The 17242-nt window shown below is 41.3% G+C and overlaps 5 protein-coding genes across 5 annotated transcripts; 2 read left to right on the top strand and 3 right to left on the bottom strand.

Annotated features, from left to right (window-relative positions):
* Positions 1-167: 167 nt before the first annotated feature.
* On the bottom strand, positions 168-5881 carry MONOS_9197 (uncharacterized protein). The gene is made up of 4 exons (XM_067879672.1): positions 4148-5881; positions 3803-3891; positions 3144-3612; positions 168-2955 (listed from the first exon to the last, which is right to left on the bottom strand). The coding sequence occupies exons 1-4, from the start codon at positions 5838-5840 to the stop codon at positions 551-553; spliced, it is 4656 nt and encodes a 1551-aa protein (XP_067720080.1). The 5' UTR covers positions 5841-5881; the 3' UTR covers positions 168-550.
* Positions 5882-5923: 42 nt separating this feature from the next.
* Positions 5924-8232, bottom strand: MONOS_9198 (putative Cell differentiation protein rcd1). Its single transcript, XM_067879673.1, has 7 exons — positions 7914-8232; positions 7734-7864; positions 7591-7673; positions 7431-7537; positions 7204-7299; positions 6888-7108; positions 5924-6628 (listed from the first exon to the last, which is right to left on the bottom strand). The coding sequence occupies exons 1-7, from the start codon at positions 8196-8198 to the stop codon at positions 6007-6009; spliced, it is 1545 nt and encodes a 514-aa protein (XP_067720079.1). The 5' UTR covers positions 8199-8232; the 3' UTR covers positions 5924-6006.
* Positions 8233-8265: 33 nt separating this feature from the next.
* On the top strand, positions 8266-8967 carry MONOS_9199 (uncharacterized protein). The gene is made up of 3 exons (XM_067879674.1): positions 8266-8306; positions 8373-8492; positions 8598-8967. Exons 1-3 carry the CDS (start codon positions 8304-8306, stop codon positions 8868-8870), a joined length of 396 nt encoding a protein of 131 aa, XP_067720078.1. The 5' UTR covers positions 8266-8303; the 3' UTR covers positions 8871-8967.
* Positions 8968-9627: 660 nt separating this feature from the next.
* MONOS_9200 (putative casein kinase I-like) lies at positions 9628-15989 on the top strand. The gene is made up of 4 exons (XM_067879677.1): positions 9628-9687; positions 9792-10652; positions 10887-12260; positions 12300-15989. The coding sequence occupies exons 2-4, from the start codon at positions 9836-9838 to the stop codon at positions 15401-15403; spliced, it is 5295 nt and encodes a 1764-aa protein (XP_067720077.1). The 5' UTR covers positions 9628-9687; positions 9792-9835; the 3' UTR covers positions 15404-15989.
* MONOS_9201 (putative flagellar associated protein) lies at positions 15922-17223 on the bottom strand. The gene is made up of 5 exons (XM_067879678.1): positions 17125-17223; positions 16835-17001; positions 16481-16782; positions 16346-16403; positions 15922-16264 (listed from the first exon to the last, which is right to left on the bottom strand). Exons 1-5 carry the CDS (start codon positions 17211-17213, stop codon positions 16044-16046), a joined length of 837 nt encoding a protein of 278 aa, XP_067720076.1. The 5' UTR covers positions 17214-17223; the 3' UTR covers positions 15922-16043.
* Between the last annotated feature and the right edge of the window lie 19 nt (positions 17224-17242).

Below are 17242 nucleotides of genomic sequence, written 5' to 3'. Positions count from 1 at the left end.
GAAAGACAGACTTGTTACGGGTTTTTCATGGTTTATCAGTAAAAAAATTATATTTATCGAAAGAATGAGTAATTACAGGAACGACATAGATGTTTCGACAAACAAGTTGAACTATTCGTAATAACTTGTTTGTATTCATTATTCATTATTTTTTACGAAACAATACATAGTTATGGTAAAATATCTATTTTAAATTTTTCTTTCAAAACCACAAAAAAAAAAATTGGAAAAGGTTTTCATTTTGCATAAGATTCATATTCGCAACTGTCCATTCTTGTTTGAAAGGGGGGAAAAAAATGAGAGAGAGAGAGGGAGGGAGAGAATTGTTAGCAGAGAAAGTTTTAGCAGATTGTCTAGTTGTTACGACAGGGATAAAAAAAAGAAAACAGAACACTGCCAGAGAAGTGATTATAAAAAATCAATAAATATCGTGTTGGATGAAACAAATCAACAAGTGCATAAAATTCAAAGATAACAAAATTAAATTAAATTATTAATAATGAAAAGGTTGCTTTCACAATTTAATTGATGATATGAGCAGTTTTCATTTCTAGTTCGTTGCTTCATTTGACATAACTTCGTTTGTCTGCTCTTTCTCCTTCTCTTCCTCACCCTCTGCCTCTTTCTCTTTCTCTTTCTCCTCTGCTACTTCTTCTCTTCCCAACTCCTCGTTTGCCTTCTCATTCTCCGTTATGTTGCTTTCTCCGCTCTTGTTCCTGCTTCTGTGCTTGTCCAACATCTCCATTGCCAGCGCCTCATCGTCTGTTTCATCTCCTTCTTCATCAATCAAACTGTCCTTCTCATCCATCTCATCTTCTTCTTCCTCTGCATCTTCTTCCTCTTTCATCTCTTTCTCTTCATTCCGTTCGTCTGTTGACGATCTCATCATGTCCTCTTCTGGGTATGCTTCAGTCACTTTTATAGCCTCTCGTTCTTTTTCTGCCAACAGAGAATCAGGGTGATGTTCATACTCTTGTTCCCGCTCTTCTCCTTCTCCTTCTCCTTCTCCTTCTCCTTCTCCTTCTCCTTCTTCTTGATTGCTGCTGCCCATCCTCCCCTCTCTTTCTCTCTCTTCCTTCTCTTCTCTTTCCCTCTGCATCCTCAATGCTTCCTCTTCTTTTATTCTCCTCAGCTCTTCTTCTCTCCCTTTCTCCTCGTCCATCCTTCTCACCGCCTCCTCAAACTCATCCAGCTCCACAATCACTCCTTGTTCCATTATGTTCTCCCTCACCCCTCCTGCAAACGCCTGCACAAACAGCTTCCTCTTCGGCCTTGTCTTCCGCAGCCACAGCTGAATGAGCGTGTGTATGCCATTCACATCGCGGCACCTCACACAGATTTCTGCTCCTGTCAGCAGCCCAATCACCAACAGGCCCATCTCCTCCTCGTTCTCGTTCTCGTCTTCTCCCTCATTCTCACTCGCTCCTTCATTCTCATCGTCTCTTTCAGCATTCTTCCTGCTAGTCCCCACGTATTCCTGTGAGGTTCCTTCTGACCTGTAGTCCAACGAGCCACTGTTAGCGCTTTCTCCTTTGGCTGCCAATGAAGAAGTAGAAGAAGACTGTTTAGAAGAATGTGATCCCATCGGCTTTTTCAGGAACAAGGAAGCAAATGCATTGGATTTGGTGCTCTTTGGCTTCTTCTCGTGCTCTGCAGCTGTTGCTGGCTGGCTTCCTTCTTCTTCTACTGTTGTTGCTAGCGCTTGCTGCCCGTTCTCTTCGGCTTCTCCTTCAGACTCACTGCTCTTCATCTCTCCTGTTTGTTCCATTGCATTTGTATTCTCTTCTCCTTCGTTTTGTTTGTTTTGCTCTCCTTCTTCTGGCTGCTTCTCGTTTTCTCCTTCTTTCTGCCCTTCTTCCCATTCCTCCCCTCCTTCTTCCTTCTCTTCTATTTGCTCTGCCTGCATCTGCTGCAACAGCAATCTGCTCCTCTCCATCTCCTTCTCTCTCTCCTCCTCCTCCTTCTCCCTCTGTGATGCATACACCTTCGCACTCTCCACCAGCATCCACGACACTCTCATCTGTGCAGCAGACGTCGCTGTGATGTACACAGACAGCCCCTTCGGGTCAATCGACAGCTTCCCAATGCCATTCGTCCACTCCTGTGCCTGGACACTCTCACAGAACACGGGCACCTTCGCAGCCCCTTCCACACGAAGAGCACAAGCTGTGGGCAGATTGCATCGCTGCAGCAGCACAGACAGATGGAGAGGATGCACTTCGCATTCGCTGCCACTCTTGCTTCGGGAGCTGTTTTCGTCCAGCGGGACAGGCGAGCTGTTTGGATAGAATGCCTCTGAGTCAGTTGAGAAGGACTCGGGCGATGGAGAGGCAGAGATCAGCGACGACGTCTGCATCTCGTCTCCGTTTGTGGGTGTGAGGACAGCCCCGTTGTATTCCCCTGGCTGGCTGGCAGAGTGAGTGGTGCTTGCAGCAGAGGACGAGTCAGAGTCAGAGGAAGGCAGCTGGAGAGAGCGGTGGGAGAGGTCAGAGTGGGCAGAGACGCTGGTGATTGGCTGGAACTGGGCAGTGGAGACAGTCGTCAAATCGTCGTCAGAGCGGATGAGGTGATGCGAAGGGAGGGTGGGTGTGGAAGGAGAGGAGAGAGCAAGAGAAGAAGCAGGGGAGGAAGAGGAAGGAGAGGATGAGTGCTGGACGAGGCCGTAGCGGGGCGTGGAGGAAGTGGATGAAGTGCTGGCGGAGTGAGAAGAAGAGTGGAAGATGGTGATGCCGCCGCCGGGGGAGACAGAGAGAGGCGACGAGAGCAGCTGCGACTGGGAGCGGGGGATGCACAGCTCGTGGAGGAGGCGCTGGGCAGTGATGGGGGCATCGGGGGAGACATCCACTTTCTGGTTGATGGTGATCTCGTCTGCTCCAAACAGAGCTGCATGTGCTACGCCATTCGCGAGAGAAGAGTCGAGCTGGTTGTTTTCGACTTCGAATAGCTCTTTGGCAGCTGAAGATGAGAAAGAGATGATAAGAGAGATAATTTCATAGAAAAAAATATAAAATAATGAAAAATTTATAACAAAAAGATAGCAATAAAAATAATTTATCCAAAGTTAAAAAGGATCAAACAAATCATTTACAAAAAAAGAAAAAAGAAAAAAGGCGCTAGTCAATCTAACAATCTCGTCCACATACATTTGATCACTCCGTTGATCTTCTCCACGAATTTCTTGTCCACATCGTTCAGCGAGCGCTCGAGCTCTTCCAAGTCCAGCTGATTCAGCTCCTCCTCCCTCGAAAGCGGATGGCCTGCCTCGTTCTCCATCTCTGACTCCTCCTCTGTTCCCGATGTGGCGCTTGCCTTCTTCTTCTTCTTCTTCTTCTTCCCCTTTTTGTGCCTCAGCGTCTTCTTCTTCTTCTTCTTCTTCTTCTTCGCCTGCTCCATCATCTGCCTCCTTTGCGCCTCGCCGTATTCTCTTCTCCTCTGCAGTGCGTCTCTGGCGTCTGCTTTTCTCTTCAGCTCTTTCTCTTCCTCTGTCATCTTTTCCTCATCCACATTGTCTTCCTCTGCTTTCCCCCTCTCCTCGTATTCGGGCCCTGTCCCATCAAACAGAGAGAAGGGCGAGGGTGCATCATGCTTTGTGCGTGGATGATGGCCGATGTACTGGAATAGATTTGAAAAATAAGTGAAGAAAGAAAGAGAAGGAAATAGGTGAATATCATTGAATCGGTTGTGAATAAGTTTGATTGGAGTCCAAATATGAAGTGTTCCAAAGAAAATAAAAAAGCAAATTCAATCGATTAATAACAAAACAAAGTTAAAAAAAAAAAAAAGAAAGAAAGAATTGGCAAACGCGTTCAGATTTGATTCTCTTTGCACGAGGTGAGGAAGCAGCAGATGTTGTGTCTGGCACAAACTCCAAGTCAATATAGCCAGCAATCTCTGAAATTGAACGATCGCATAAATATTGCATTTTGGATAAACAATCAAAATATATCATAAGAAAGAAAAAATAAATAAATAAATAAATAAAAGTGAAGAAGGCAAAATATAAAAATGATAATTTCGAGCATAAAACTGTTGGTTCAAAAGAAAATAAAAAATCATATTGAAACAAAGTGATTTATAACTTGAAAAGCAAAACAGAAAATTTTCATTTGCAGAAATATTTCCTTTTTTTTTTTTTTTGAAAACACACTTTTATATTTCTTTTTCTCTTTTTGTTCTTCGCCTGCTGCTTTCTGGTTGTTGAGATCAGATGCACTTTGTGATGAAGACAGCTCTTTCTCATTTGAAGGCTCATTTCCTTGTACATTCGATACTTCTGCTTTATTTCCTTTCTGTGAAGACACATTCGCAGCTGAAGAAGATGAAGCATTATTGTTATTTCCTTCTCCCTCTTTAACCTTCTTCTCATCTTTCATATTTCTTCCAACCTTCTCGTTTCCAACATTTTCACTTTCCCCTTCTTTCGATTCACCCTCATTGCCACGCTCACCTTCTGTTTGGAGCAGCACATTGTCTCCAAAAGCATCCTCGCCCTCTTCTTTTGCCCAGGGCGACGCCAGCTGTGCGTTGTCCTCGTCAAACTGAGAGGAATCTGACGAATCCAACGGAGCAATCATCGAAGCCTCCATTTGTGACTGGTTGGGTGTTGACTGAGACTTTCGAGGCGGCAGCTCGTTGTCCATAGACGAAGATTCAGCCATGTGTTCTGAAGTGTCTGAGGAAGAAGCAGAAGCAGAGGCAGAGGCAGAAGCAGATTGTGCAGCAGAAGAATCATCGAAGTGCTGCTCCTCGTTCTCTCCTTCCACTTCCCATCCTTTCTCGTCGTGTGATTTCCTCAGAGGCGACAATTGAGAGCGAGATGCTCTGGGACTTCTCGGCGAGCGGGGTGAATGGAGTGACCGAGGAGAATAAGGAGAACGTGGCGAGCGTGGAGATCTGGGTGATAAGCTGCGCTTCCGCGAGCGATATTCTTCTTCGTCGCTCAGTTCGATTTCTTCTTCTTCTCCACACTCTTCAATAGCCCTTATTTTGTAGCTTCCCTTATTTCTCTCTCTTCCTGTGCGAGGCTCTCCGTAAATGTGACGAAGCATATAACCTTCTCGCAACTTGCCTTTAATAAGATGCCCTATTCTTTTTGCATCATCTCGTTCATATGTTGAAAGAGCAACTCCATCAATTCTTGAAAGCGTTGGAGAACTGAAGGCGACTAAGGCCATCAATCTATAAGCGCGTTCAGATTTAGGATGTGCCTTTGGAGGCTCGTAAGATGTAACGGGATTATCTCGAAGCGACAGAGTTGTAAGAGAAGGCAGATCATGAGCTCCTTTAAATGAAAAAATTGAATTTTGATCAAGATATAAATGTTTCAAATCGTTAAGTTCTGGAAGCCCTTCAAAGTCTCGAATTCTGTTTCCTTGTAAATATAATTCTGATAAACCAGGAATTGGTTGCATTCCTTTGAATGAGTCAAATCCATTGTTTTGAGCAAAAATTGTTTCTGGGACGGCATCAACAGGAAACGCAAATCTATCGTGATCAGAATCTTTAACAACGCCTGGTATCTTTGACATGTTCATCAAATATGCTCCTCCAATGTTGTAAATTTTGCTTCCAACAACAGGAGACGTAAGTGCGGTAAAAGGATTTTTCACTCGCGAAGGAGTCTTTGAAGGAGATTGGTCAGGATTTTGCAAATTGGCCTGTGATGATGAAGATCCCATGTTATTCTGTGATTTTGTTGGTGTTGTCTTTGTTTCTTGAGAATTCTCAAATTGATTTCTTGGTAATTGCAACGGTTTTGGTGCTTGTTTTTGGCTTCTTGATGATCTCATTGGTGTTTTTAACCGTTCATTCTGGGCACCTCGTTGAGATGCTGCTGACATTACAAATAATAAATTATTTCTGTTTCAAGTGTACCAAGAATGGGTAGGTAGTTGATCCAAAATAAAAAATAATCTTTCAAGTATTTACTTTTAAATGCATATTTATTGAAAGAAAACAATAAAAGAGCAAAACTATAAAAACATTTCCCCAATTTTATAAGTTATTTCACTGTCTTGGAGGTTGTGATGGTGGTTGTAACACAGTCGAAGGCATTGCAATTGGAGGGTATTGAATTTGATACGACTGTTTTGGCATTCCGCTCATTCCAGTTGACTGTGAATGCACATTAGGCGCACCAGGCGGGGGAGGGAAAAACTGCTGCTGCGGTAATTGAGCCACCTGTGGCTGGACGTGCTGTGAGACCTGTGAGGAGACAGGCTGAGGGACTGGCTGGAGCACCTGCTGAGGGACCGTCTGAGGGACAGATTGCTGCTGCGGTGGGGGTGCCTGCACAGTTACTGGCACAGGCACCTGCACCTGTGGCTGTGTCTGTGTCTGCACTGCCACTTGCACCTGGGACTGCACTGGGACCTGCGGACGTGTCTGTGCCTGTGCCTGAGAGCGTGCCTGTGCCTGTGCTTGTGCTTGTGCCTGTGCCTGGAGGAAGCGCTGCTGCTGCTGCTGGAAGAACTGAATGCGGCTGTTCTGCATGGACTCTGCACGGCTGGTGTACAGGAGTGTGTTTTCGGAGATCAGCGACTCTTCCGCTTTCGTCTCTGGGTTGATCGCTTTGATGTTCTCAAAGCAGGGGAAGGGAATCTCTTCACGCATCATCTGCAAAAATGCACTAAACACACAGAAAATGAGGAAGTTTAGTGGGGAGGAAAAAAAAGGGGGGGGAAATGCAATTTCAAGAAGCAAAAATAGTAAAATTGAAATAAAAAATTGAAATTCAGAGGAAAAAGAAAATGTAAATTTTGTGTTAATGACAATCAATTCTTGTTATATTTCTTCAGATTTCTTTGTTATTATTTTTTTTCTTTTTTATTTTATTTTATTTCAATCGAATATTCGTTCCTTTATCTTTCCATCGCAATGAGGCATACTCGTTGTCGTTGTAGATTGTTATAAAACATTTTGCTATCTGTTTCAGCATCATTTCCTCATCAAGGTTGGCTTTGTGCGCTTTTTCCCTGATCACAAAATAGATTTGCTTAAGCAGGTCGTCAAATGTAACCACAATCATCTTCAGCATGTCCGGAAGCTCTCGGATGCGCACAAGGCTCTGCTTGTTGCCCAAGAGATTGAATATTATGCCAATGCCATACTTCAAATGGATCATTGGTCATCATTGAAACAATTAGAAATAAATTGTATTTATGTTAGGCTTTATATTTTTGTTTAAAATAAATAATGTCATACCATTTTTGAACGATATGCATCGTTTTTGATAATTCTACAGCAAATTTTTGCTATTTCGTTTTCTATTAAAAAAGTATGAATAAAATCATCTTGTTTCTGATTCCCGTTGAAACATTAAGTGTGAGTCCATTGCAATGTTATTGATTTGTTTGTCGCATATGCACAGAAAATTGAATATAACGTTTTTTCAATAATATGTCTTTTATGTCAATAAAAAGATAGCAAACATTTGCGAGCAGAGCAAAAGTGCAAATAGCTGATAATTTGATTGCTTGAATTTCTAAAGATTGCTGAGGAGAACGTAATAAAGGAATAAGCAATAATGGAATTTTTGCTTTTTAAAAAAATATGTCAGTTAACAAATCACAATAAATAGAAATGTCGTACAATGAAGTAATTGCGCGCATGTCTCGGGATTTTCAACAATTGCATGTAATAAAAATATTGAATTAAGAACAGATTTGTGCTGCCTTTAATATACACAAATAAATAAATAAAATAAAAAATAACAACATAAATATTTTGCATACTGAGGAGTCATGGTCGGAGGATCTATCGACGGATAGATGGACACAATCTCTTGAACAATAATTAACATAGTTCCAGCAGAATACCATAAAAGTGGAGCAAGATATCTATTGTACGGTGGTACATCAATTAACTAAATTCAAAAAAGTTATATGCATAATTTCTTTGAAAAATGAAGAAACCTTTGCAAGTTCGTCAAGAGCTTCTGCTTTTTTTTCGGGTTTTGGTAAATCCATCACAAGACGAATCAGTCTACGAGGTACTAAATCCGATTCAGTGCTCCGAAAAGAATACCCGATTGGAGTTTGAGAAAGTTCCAATTGATTAAAAATATACTGTGCAGGATGATTGAACGGGAGTTGAAAATTGTAAGGATCTGTTGGATGATAGTAAATTCGATTTGTAGGATGAGCTCCTTGCTGTTGAGTCGGAGGAGGTGGTGGTGCGGCCTTTGGCTGTTCTGCCATTAAAGAAATCTTGGATCTCTTTTTTCTATTTTTTATTACGGGTGAACAAATAAGTAGTAAATGGTTCAGATCATATTACAAACTTAAAGTTTTTGTTTATATCCAATGGTTTGAAAGCAACTGCTGACAAGAATAAAATGATATGAAATTTTTATGAATGTAATTTTCTTTTAGATTTCAAAAAACGAAGAAGTTGACGTTGAAGTGACTTGGGAAGACCAACAAAGCATTTGCCGTTTTAGCAATTTATACCAACTGAACCAAGAAGATAGCGAAAAAATTTCAGCGTTGGAAGTTTGTTGTTAATAAGTTTAAAATATTCTTTTGCATTTAAACGATATTTATTTCAATTTTGTTGCTTTTTAATAAAAAAATATTTTGTTTTTCTTTTTAAAACAGACAATCGTAAAACAACTTGAAGATGCCATGGCAGACTTTGATGAATATGAATTATCTTCTGATGAAGAAGGACCTCTTCGTGTATATGTTGGTGAAATGTTTTCTCATGTAGATCTTGACGAAGCGAAGCAGATGGTTACACGAAAACTGGACGAAAATCGTACTGAGCTTGCAAAATTAAAAGGAAAGAGGGCAGAAAGAACAGAAGAGCTCACAAAGTTAAAGGGTGAGCTTCAAGCGAAATTTAAAAATTCAATAAACCTTGAAGAATAAACTCTTGATTAGCATTTTTGACTGTTCAAATTTTTAAATAAAAAAATATAAATATTGTTTTTATTATGATAATCAGAATAAAATAATGTGTTTTAAACTGGTGCTTTTGAATTTTAATTATTGAAAACAATTTAAAATTATTTGAAATGATAAAAGATGAGTAATTTAAAGAATTAAACTGAATTAATGAATGTGTAGCGATAATGGAAACGATTGTGTTTGGGTTGAAAATTTTTGTTTTATTTCTATTTTCGGATTTCTCGTATTTCGTTTATTTTTCATAAAGACTCGTAAGAAAATATATATATATTTTCCATAAAAATTGACAGCTTTCATGCTTAATAATATGCGCACTTTCCAAAAATAATAATAAAGTGAAAACACTATCATTTTTAGTTATATTTTATTTGTAAAGCAAACAGAAAATAAAAATTATTTTGTGAAAATGGAAATCGATATTTTCAGAAAAATAAATTGAATAACAATTATAAAACAAAACAACAAAACAAAAATTCTTTTCTGTGCAATCGGATTCAGAATTTATATTTCACAAACGCTCAAATATGACAAATGAATTCAAAAACGTTTTATAAAAGACCAAAAATATCTTTGACACAAATTTTCTCTTGCAAGGCATATACATCATTTTAAAATAATGATAATTAGTTAAATTTATCGAATAATCGATTTATATGCTTGTCAATCATTCTCTTAATACAAATTCATATTGAAAATGGTTAGTAAGATCAGAATTATAGAAAACAGATATTTAACGTATAATAGGGTGTTAGAAAATTTGGAGGGAATATAACCTGATGTATGTTTTTTTGGTTATTCATTAAAATTTTATGAATGGCATTAAAACTGATATTTTTGTCATTTATATTTGTGATTAATCATTATGTTTATATTGCTTTTTAGCTGCTCTAAGAAGAACTGTTTCTTAAAATTGAGAAATATAAAATATGGAAAAACACATTATGAGAGGTTCCGGTGTCAGAGATAGCACGGAATGGATTATCGCTGGTCTTTACAGGGTTTTAATAAATCAAAAAGTTGGAAGCGGCTCGTTTGGAGAGATTTATAAAGGTGTTGCCATATCAACCGGAGAAGAAATTGCGGTGAAGTTAGAGAAAGTTCGAACGCGGCAACCCCAGTTATATTATGAAACTCGACTTTATCGAATGCTTCAAGGTGGGACCGGAATTCCAAACATTCGTTGGTTTGGAGTTGAACAGGACTATAACATTATGGTTATGGACTTGCTAGGTCCTAGCTTGGAAGATGTTTTTACGTTATGTGGCCGAAGGCTTAGCATCAAAACAACATGCATGTTGGCTGATCAACTAATTTCAAGAGTAGAATACCTTCATTCAAAAAACTTTATTCACAGAGACATAAAACCAGATAATTTTCTTCTTGGAAGAGGGAGACGCGAGAACACAGTGTATATGATCGATCTTGGGCTCGCAAAGCGATACAGAGACACTCGCACGCACCAGCACATTCCCTATCGCGACACGAAAGGAATAACAGGAACAGTTCGTTATGCCAGTGTTAACACACATATTGGCATCGAACAGAGCAGACGAGATGATTTAGAATCGCTGGCATATATGCTAATCTACTTTGTGGCAGGGAGCCTTCCGTGGCAAGGCTTAAAAGCACACAGCAAGCGCGTTAAGTATTCAAAGATTGGAGAGATCAAAATTGGAACACCGCCTGATGTGCTGTGCAAACATCTTCCAACAGAGTTTGCGACGTTCCTCACTTACGTCAGAGGTAGTGTTACTGTGAAACATTTGATGTGAAGATTCTGTGGAATATATTGCATATTTATTCATTTGTATACAAATGCATTCCTCTTTTGCTTTATTTACGTTTTGTTTTTGAAATTATTTTGAAATTTTTTATGTGAAAACAAAATAATTTCTTTTCTATGTTCACCTATTTTATTTATTAAAATATTTTTATTGAATGTTTTATTTTGCTTTGTCATATTTTATTATCAATCAGGACTGAGATTTGATGGAAAGCCCGATTATTCGTATCTGCGGAAGCTGTTTCGCGACCTGTTGGCACGTGAAGGAGCTGTGTACGACAACGTGTTTGACTGGGCACTTGCACCGGGTGGGTTGCAAGGGCTGATAGAGCGGAGGAAGAGAGAGAAAGAAAGGAGAGAGAGAGAAGGCAGAGGAAGAGAGCGGATGCGGATGGACGGAGAACGCGACAGGATCGGCTTCAAAAGGGAAGAAGGGGCAGAGTGGGCGAGGGAGAGGGAGAGGGAGAGGGAAAGAGGAGGAGAAAGAGAGAGGGAAGCTAAAGGGCGCTTTGAAGGGCAGCCAGTTGAAATGAGAGGAGGGAAAGGGCCAATAGAAGGAGAGGAGCGCCTGACACCAGAAGAGCTGGAGGCTGAGAGAGAAAGGGAGAGAGAGAGAAACAGGTTGAGGGAAAGAGAAAGAGAGAGAAACGCAATCAGAGAAAAAATATCCTCATTGAAGCCAGCTGTGGCTGTGAACATTGATCCGCAGACGCTGATAATTCCTGCCTTTAAGGGAGGCACAAAAGACATGAGAAACAAGCAGAGAGAGAAAGAAAGCGGAGATGGAAGGCAGCTTGGGCGTGTTTCTGACCGCAGTCTGTTGAATCCAACAAGCAACAGGCAAATCGAGTTGCATCGAAGCGACAGAGCGGTCATCGGCACGCAGAACGGAGAAATTGGAAGAGCTGGTGCCAAAGCGCAGATGGCGTCATATGTCCAGTCTAATTCTCCATACTGTGGAGAAAGCGGCGCAGAGCAGTCGGCGCTGTCTTCTCGCTCGTCTGGAAGCACACAGGGCACAGGAATGGCAGCGTCGTCGGCTGAGTGCAGAGAGAGGAGGATGCGCGAGGAAGAAAATGAGAGGATGAAGGGGAAGCAGATGGAAGAAGGAGGAGGAGAAGAAGAAGGGGAGATGATCAATGGGATGAATGTTCTGAAAGGAGAAGATGATGAACGCAACAGAAGGTTCAATCAACTTGCAGCTGTGGCTGCGCCTGTGGTGAATGTGACATCCGATGAAGCGTTGAACACGCCCAGAAACAAAATGCCTTTGGATAAGCAGACATTTGAAAGTGGCACGAAAAGAGAAGGAGAGAATCCTCAATTGACACGCAACACACTCGAAGAGGAGAAAATACAACAGTCAGAAAGAAAAGGAGCAGATGCTTTGTTGACGATGCAGCAAAGGAAGGCTGGTGCTGATTCAAATGGGCAAATGACTACGCTTCCAGGCAGTAGCGATGGAGTGGTGACAGGACAACATGTGGATGCAGCACGTCAACAGTCAAATCAAAATGAAGAGAGGCAGATGAATGCTGAAACCAAAGGCGGAATTGAGCATGGAACAAGTACTATTGCACCTATGGGAATGGTGCCTGATGGAAAAGCTGAAGAAAAGGGCAAAGAGAAAGGAAAGGGGAACGAAAAGAGAGAAGAAGAGCGAGTGATATCAGCGATCGATGTGAATGACCATGAGCCGATTATGATGAAGCTGATGAGGGGGCCTTTGCTGACGTCCACAAAGAAGTTCAAGATTTCTGAGGTGCCTTCGTATGAGGAGCTGCAGGCACGGAGGGCGCGGAAGCTGGCGATGCTGAAGAAGCAAGAGGATGTTGAATATAATGTTGGGGCAGATGTTTCAGAAGCTCCAGGAGCAGACAGAAATGCTGCTGTTGGGGAACAGAAAGGTGCAAATTCCAATCAGAACAAGAGAAATGGCACATTTGATAGAAACAGCTCACATGCAAATGCAGGTGGTGCTTTAGCTGCTGTGCAGTTGCAGTCACAAACACGCTCTCAGATCCCATTGCAGACGCTCAATCCATCAACAAAAGAGGGAGACGCAAATGAATCAAGGCCTGTTCAGCCACAGGGCTTTGGAGTGCGTGGCCGTCATCATCAAACAGAAGCACAGAGAAAACGGCAAGTTGGCTCTGAGCAGACACATAAGTTTGGAGTGGACCCCACAAAAATGATCATTCCGCCGTTTCGAGGCAGAAACCGGCCGACTCTAAAAGAGACAGCACAAAACAACGGGGCAAAAGGAATGGCGAAGACGTCGGTATTCGCAGCAGGCACACGAACAGAGCAGAATTTGATTGGTTCTGCGAAGAGAAGTCCAAATGCTGACAACCAGAATCAACAGGCACAGCAGACACAGAAGGAATTGTCTGGAGCAGACAATCAAGCTAAAGATGCAAATGAGAAGGAAGAAGAGAAGGATAAGGAAAAGGAGAAAGAGAAAGAGAATGCAAATCCTCTTTCAGGAAAAGCAATCGCTCCTTCTCTTTCCACATTTGACGGTACAAGTGCTCAACGTATGTCGAACACAGCACGCTTCCTCGCGTCCACCCAGATGCGTCTTCAGCGCACTCAATTGAATGGCACTGGCCAATTTGCACAGCCAAATGATCCGCCAGCTGCTGTGTTGATTTCCTCTCAGAAGTCCAATGCAGAAGAGACTGACTCTTCACATGCTCCTGCAAAAGGAAGCAGACTGCGGTTGAATCTCGAAATTCCGCCGTTTCACCCAAAAAGCAGCCAGCAGCCAAAGATACCCAAACAGAGTCAGCTAGCTGCGAAGAATGAGGCAGACGCACAGAAAGCAGATTCCATTGCTAAAGATACTGTTTTAGTGGCGACTTGCCCACCGCCTGTGACATCCACGTGTCCTCCTCCGAATGCTCTCCTTTCGAAAGAAAGCCAGCCAGTCACAAGAGAAATACCTACTCTGATAACATCAGCTGAACCAATTATGCCAACAATGCCAACAATTCCAATTGCTCAAACAACTTCAGCAACATCAGCATCTTCAGCTACTGCATTGATTACTCCAGCTGCATCAATCGCATCGTCCACACAAGAATCCTCTTTCCCGACAGGCACCAACACAAACAGGCCGTTGCAATCAACATCAGCCACCGCAAACACAACAGCAACGCCTGCGACTCTCTTGAAGCTGCCTTCTCCTCCACCCCCGATGACTCAAATAGCCCCCATGAAGCACCCACCCGTTGGAATGAACATGCCCATCCTCCAGTCTGCTATGTCCCTTCCGATCTCCTATCCACAGCGAGACCTGTCTGAGAACTCGCCAACAGGCGCTGCTTATTCCTTCTCTGCTGCCATCCAACAAGCACAACAAGCACAACAATCTCAACAGACTCAACAGACTCAACAGACTCAACAATCTCAACAGTCTCAGCTTTCCCTTCAGCCAACTTTTATTCCACCAAACATGATCTCGATGCAGTTCCAAGTGCAGCCCACTTCATCGCCTGGTGCCTTTCCTCTCCAATCTCTCCAATCTCTCCAATCTCTCCAGTCTTATCAGTCTTATCAGCCCATTCAATCTGCTCAACCTGCTCAACCTGCTCAATCTACTCAATCAATCCAGCCAATACAGCCGTTGCAATCACTTCAGCCACTTCAGCCACTTCAGCCACTTCAATCTATTCACTCTATTCAGTCTATGCAACCTATCACTCCACAACAGTCTCTGAATTATGTTGGCTCCTGTTCTTCGTTCTCTGCATATCATCCTGCTCCTTCGACTCCTTCGAGCATCTATCTTTCCCCCGTCCAGCCTTCAGCCCCTCCTTCCCCCTCTCCTTCTCCTTCCTCCACTCTGAACACAACCAACGCTGTACTGAACGATGTTGCGCCTTCTCCTTCTCTTGTCTCCCTCCCTTTCTCTCCCTCTGTCTCCAACGCTTCTTCCTCTTCTCCTTCTTTCAATGCTCCCGTGCGCTCTGCTGCACTGGGCCTGTCGACGGCGAATCCTCGTCTGCCTTCTCATCTCTCCTCCTCTTCTTCTTCTGCTTCTGCTCCTTCTTCTGCTTCTTCTTCCACCTCCTCGATTTCTTTTTCTTCTTCAACGCTCCATCCGCCTTCTCCCCCTCTTCCTCCTCCAACTTCTGCTGCTCCTCCTCTTCTGTCTGATTCCTCTGTTCATCATCCCTTCAGCCAGCTTCCGACTTACAAGCTGCTTCCTCCTCCGCCCACTGCTGCCTCCAATCCAACCTTCCATCCTCTTTTTTATCCTCTCCAGAGGCGCGACTGCATCTTTGCACAGACTCAGCCCCCGCCTCAAACAATTGGACTCTCATTGCCTCAGGCTCAACCCCAATCACAGAGTCAACCACAGAACACAGCACAGAATACAGTACAGAACACTGTGCAGAATACAATACAGAATCCAGTACAGACTCAATTACAGTCACAGAACATGTTACAATCTCAAACACAGAATCAATTGCAGTCCCAATCGCAATCCCAATCACAGTTACAAACTCAATTACAGTCACAAGCACAGAGTCAGTTGCCGTTGCAGTTGCAGTTGCAGTTGCTGCCTCATCTTCCTCTTCCATCACCGGCTGAGCTGTCTGCAACGCTGCAGGCGCATTCGACGCCTCGGCAGCACTCACAAGCAGAGCATATATCGTTTGGGATGCCTTACTCGCCTCCATCTGTTGATGCTGATTCAGTTTGATCAGCGTGTTTGCTGGAAGTAGAGAGACATATGCACATCACATCACGTTACGTTACATTGCATTACATGACATCACTTCACAGACAATGTTCTATAAATTCACTTCATTTATTATTATCTTTGGAATTATTTATTTGTTTATTTATTGATTATTTTTTGATACATTTCACAACTTCTTGCCTTTGATTCCTGTAATTCAAATGTTCATCTCGTGATTATCTTGTTTTTAAGGTTTCGAAGAATTTGTTATGTGGCGTTATATTTTTCTTACAAACTGACAAACTTTAAAAGCATCCTTTTTATTTTCTTTTTTTTTTCTTTACAATTCGATGTATTTTGCTGTTATGTTGTCCTTTTTATGTTCGCTTTTTACACTGTTCATAGAGATATTTATTTTATCCATCTGTTTATGTTAGTTTATTAGCCTTCATCTGTTTTCTTTTGTTTAATTTTTGACATTAAGTTGTAAACAAAAGTAAATGCCCTTCCAAAACCAGACATGTTTTAAAAATAAGCAATCCATTCACTTTTTTTGAGTATTATTGCAATCAAACAAGGATGGAATAATTACACATCAAAATAAAAACAATCCTTCTTTTTTTCTTTCTTTCTTTCGTTTTAAAACAAAACCTTGTTTAAATCAAGATTTTTTCTTTGTCTTTTTCTCTTCTTTCTTTTCTTTCTTTTCTTCTTCAACTTTAGTACTACTTTCAGCAGGCTGACTATCTGGGTGCGTAACTTTCTCCATTAGTTGCTTCTCGACTTCTTCCAGTTCCATTCTCTGCGATCTCTTCAGTTCAATGACTTGCTGCTGTAGTGCAGCTTTCACAGCTTTCTGAATAACTTCAGGAGTGATTGTAGCTATTACGCGCAAACAATAACGCAATTCATCAAATGAAAATAATTCAAATAAGAAGCGGGAAAAAATCAATTTTAGCACACATAAATCCATCATTTCCAATTGTTCCCTGAGAACTTCTGTTGGCTCTTCTTCATCCCACTAGTTTTTTTAAGAAATAAAAAAATTTTTGTATGAATTTGATGTCAGATATTAATTCAATGATGAATCTTTCACACCACAAATACTTTGTTCAAAATAGTTTCTTCTGGGATAGCCGAGGTCATAGGAGGGAATTGAGGTGGAGCTTCAACTTCTCTAAAGATATCGGTAGTTTCAAGTTTTAGCGTTTCCTTTTCCACGAATACGTACTGATACAATTTGAAATGTTGGAAGAAACTGTTCACAGCATAATCTGCAATTTTTGCAACGTCATCAAATGAAAAGATCTGGACAGAAAATGGAGGACGATGAACAGAATGATCAGTTAATAATTTATTAAATAATTTTAAAGCATCTGTCATTGTTGCATTTCGATTCTCTTTTGAAAAAATTTTAGTCGTTAAAAATATTTCAAATCATGCATCTCATACCACAAGCTTTAAATAGAGTATTTTTCATTATTGAAAAAAAAGTTGATATCTTTTCAGCAGTAAAGCCGCATTCTTCTGCAAAAACAAGGTTGTAATAATAATAGTCAATGATAATTGCATCTGACCCCTCGTCATCTAAATCGAGATTAAATGTTTCTGATAAAAATCTGGTTAGTTTTCCAGTGAGTTTTGTGAAAACATTGATAATTGAACAAAAGGCATTCAAATGTTAAGCACAAAAATGTTGTAGAAGCAGAAGTCCACTTTTTTCAAATAAAAACATTACAAACTTATCTGCTTTTTGCTTGTTGTCTAAAAGTGCAGTAACGGTTTCTACCTGTTGAAGAGTAAGATCTTTCCAAACCAGTGAAAGAGTCATTTTCCTTGGTAAGGTATTTTTGATCAAAG

The sequence above is a fragment of the Monocercomonoides exilis genome, assembly GCF_001643675.1.
Source record: "Monocercomonoides exilis strain PA203 chromosome Unknown scaffold56-565389, whole genome shotgun sequence".
Classification (NCBI taxonomy): domain Eukaryota; phylum Preaxostyla; order Oxymonadida; family Polymastigidae; genus Monocercomonoides; species Monocercomonoides exilis.
Note: the sequence above shows the minus strand (reverse complement) of the source record. Positions and strands in the feature narration are given on the sequence as shown.

Excerpts from the sequence above, each read along its gene's own strand:
- MONOS_9201 (XM_067879678.1), bottom strand. The coding sequence starts at position 17,213 with ATGACTCTTTCACTGGTTTGGAAAGATCTTACTCTTCAACAGGTAGAA. Across the intron at positions 17,002-17,124 it reads AACAAGCAAAAAGCAGATAA|ATTTTTATCAGAAACATTTA; the intron begins GTTTGTAATGTT and ends AAAACTAACCAG. Across the intron at positions 16,404-16,480 it reads TTTTGAACAAAGTATTTGTG|TGGGATGAAGAAGAGCCAAC; the intron begins GTGTGAAAGATT and ends TAAAAAAACTAG.
- MONOS_9200 (XM_067879677.1), top strand. The coding sequence starts at position 9,836 with ATGGAAAAACACATTATGAGAGGTTCCGGTGTCAGAGATAGCACGGAA. Across the intron at positions 10,653-10,886 it reads GTTCCTCACTTACGTCAGAG|GACTGAGATTTGATGGAAAG; the intron begins GTAGTGTTACTG and ends ATTATCAATCAG. Across the intron at positions 12,261-12,299 it reads CGGAATTGAGCATGGAACAA|CTGAAGAAAAGGGCAAAGAG; the intron begins GTACTATTGCAC and ends CTGATGGAAAAG.
- MONOS_9198 (XM_067879673.1), bottom strand. The coding sequence starts at position 8,198 with ATGGCAGAACAGCCAAAGGCCGCACCACCACCTCCTCCGACTCAACAG. Across the intron at positions 7,674-7,733 it reads CCTCCGACCATGACTCCTCA|GCAGCACAAATCTGTTCTTA; the intron begins GTATGCAAAATA and ends TGTATATTAAAG. Across the intron at positions 7,538-7,590 it reads ATGCGCGCAATTACTTCATT|CAAAAATTCCATTATTGCTT; the intron begins GTACGACATTTC and ends TTTTTTAAAAAG.
- MONOS_9197 (XM_067879672.1), bottom strand. The coding sequence starts at position 5,840 with ATGTCAGCAGCATCTCAACGAGGTGCCCAGAATGAACGGTTAAAAACA. Across the intron at positions 3,613-3,802 it reads AGAGAATCAAATCTGAACGC|TACATCGGCCATCATCCACG; the intron begins GTTTGCCAATTC and ends AATCTATTCCAG. Across the intron at positions 2,956-3,143 it reads GATCAACGGAGTGATCAAAT|CTGCCAAAGAGCTATTCGAA; the intron begins GTATGTGGACGA and ends TCTCATCTTCAG.
- MONOS_9199 (XM_067879674.1), top strand. Across the intron at positions 8,493-8,597 it reads AAAAAATTTCAGCGTTGGAA|ACAATCGTAAAACAACTTGA; the intron begins GTTTGTTGTTAA and ends TTTTTAAAACAG.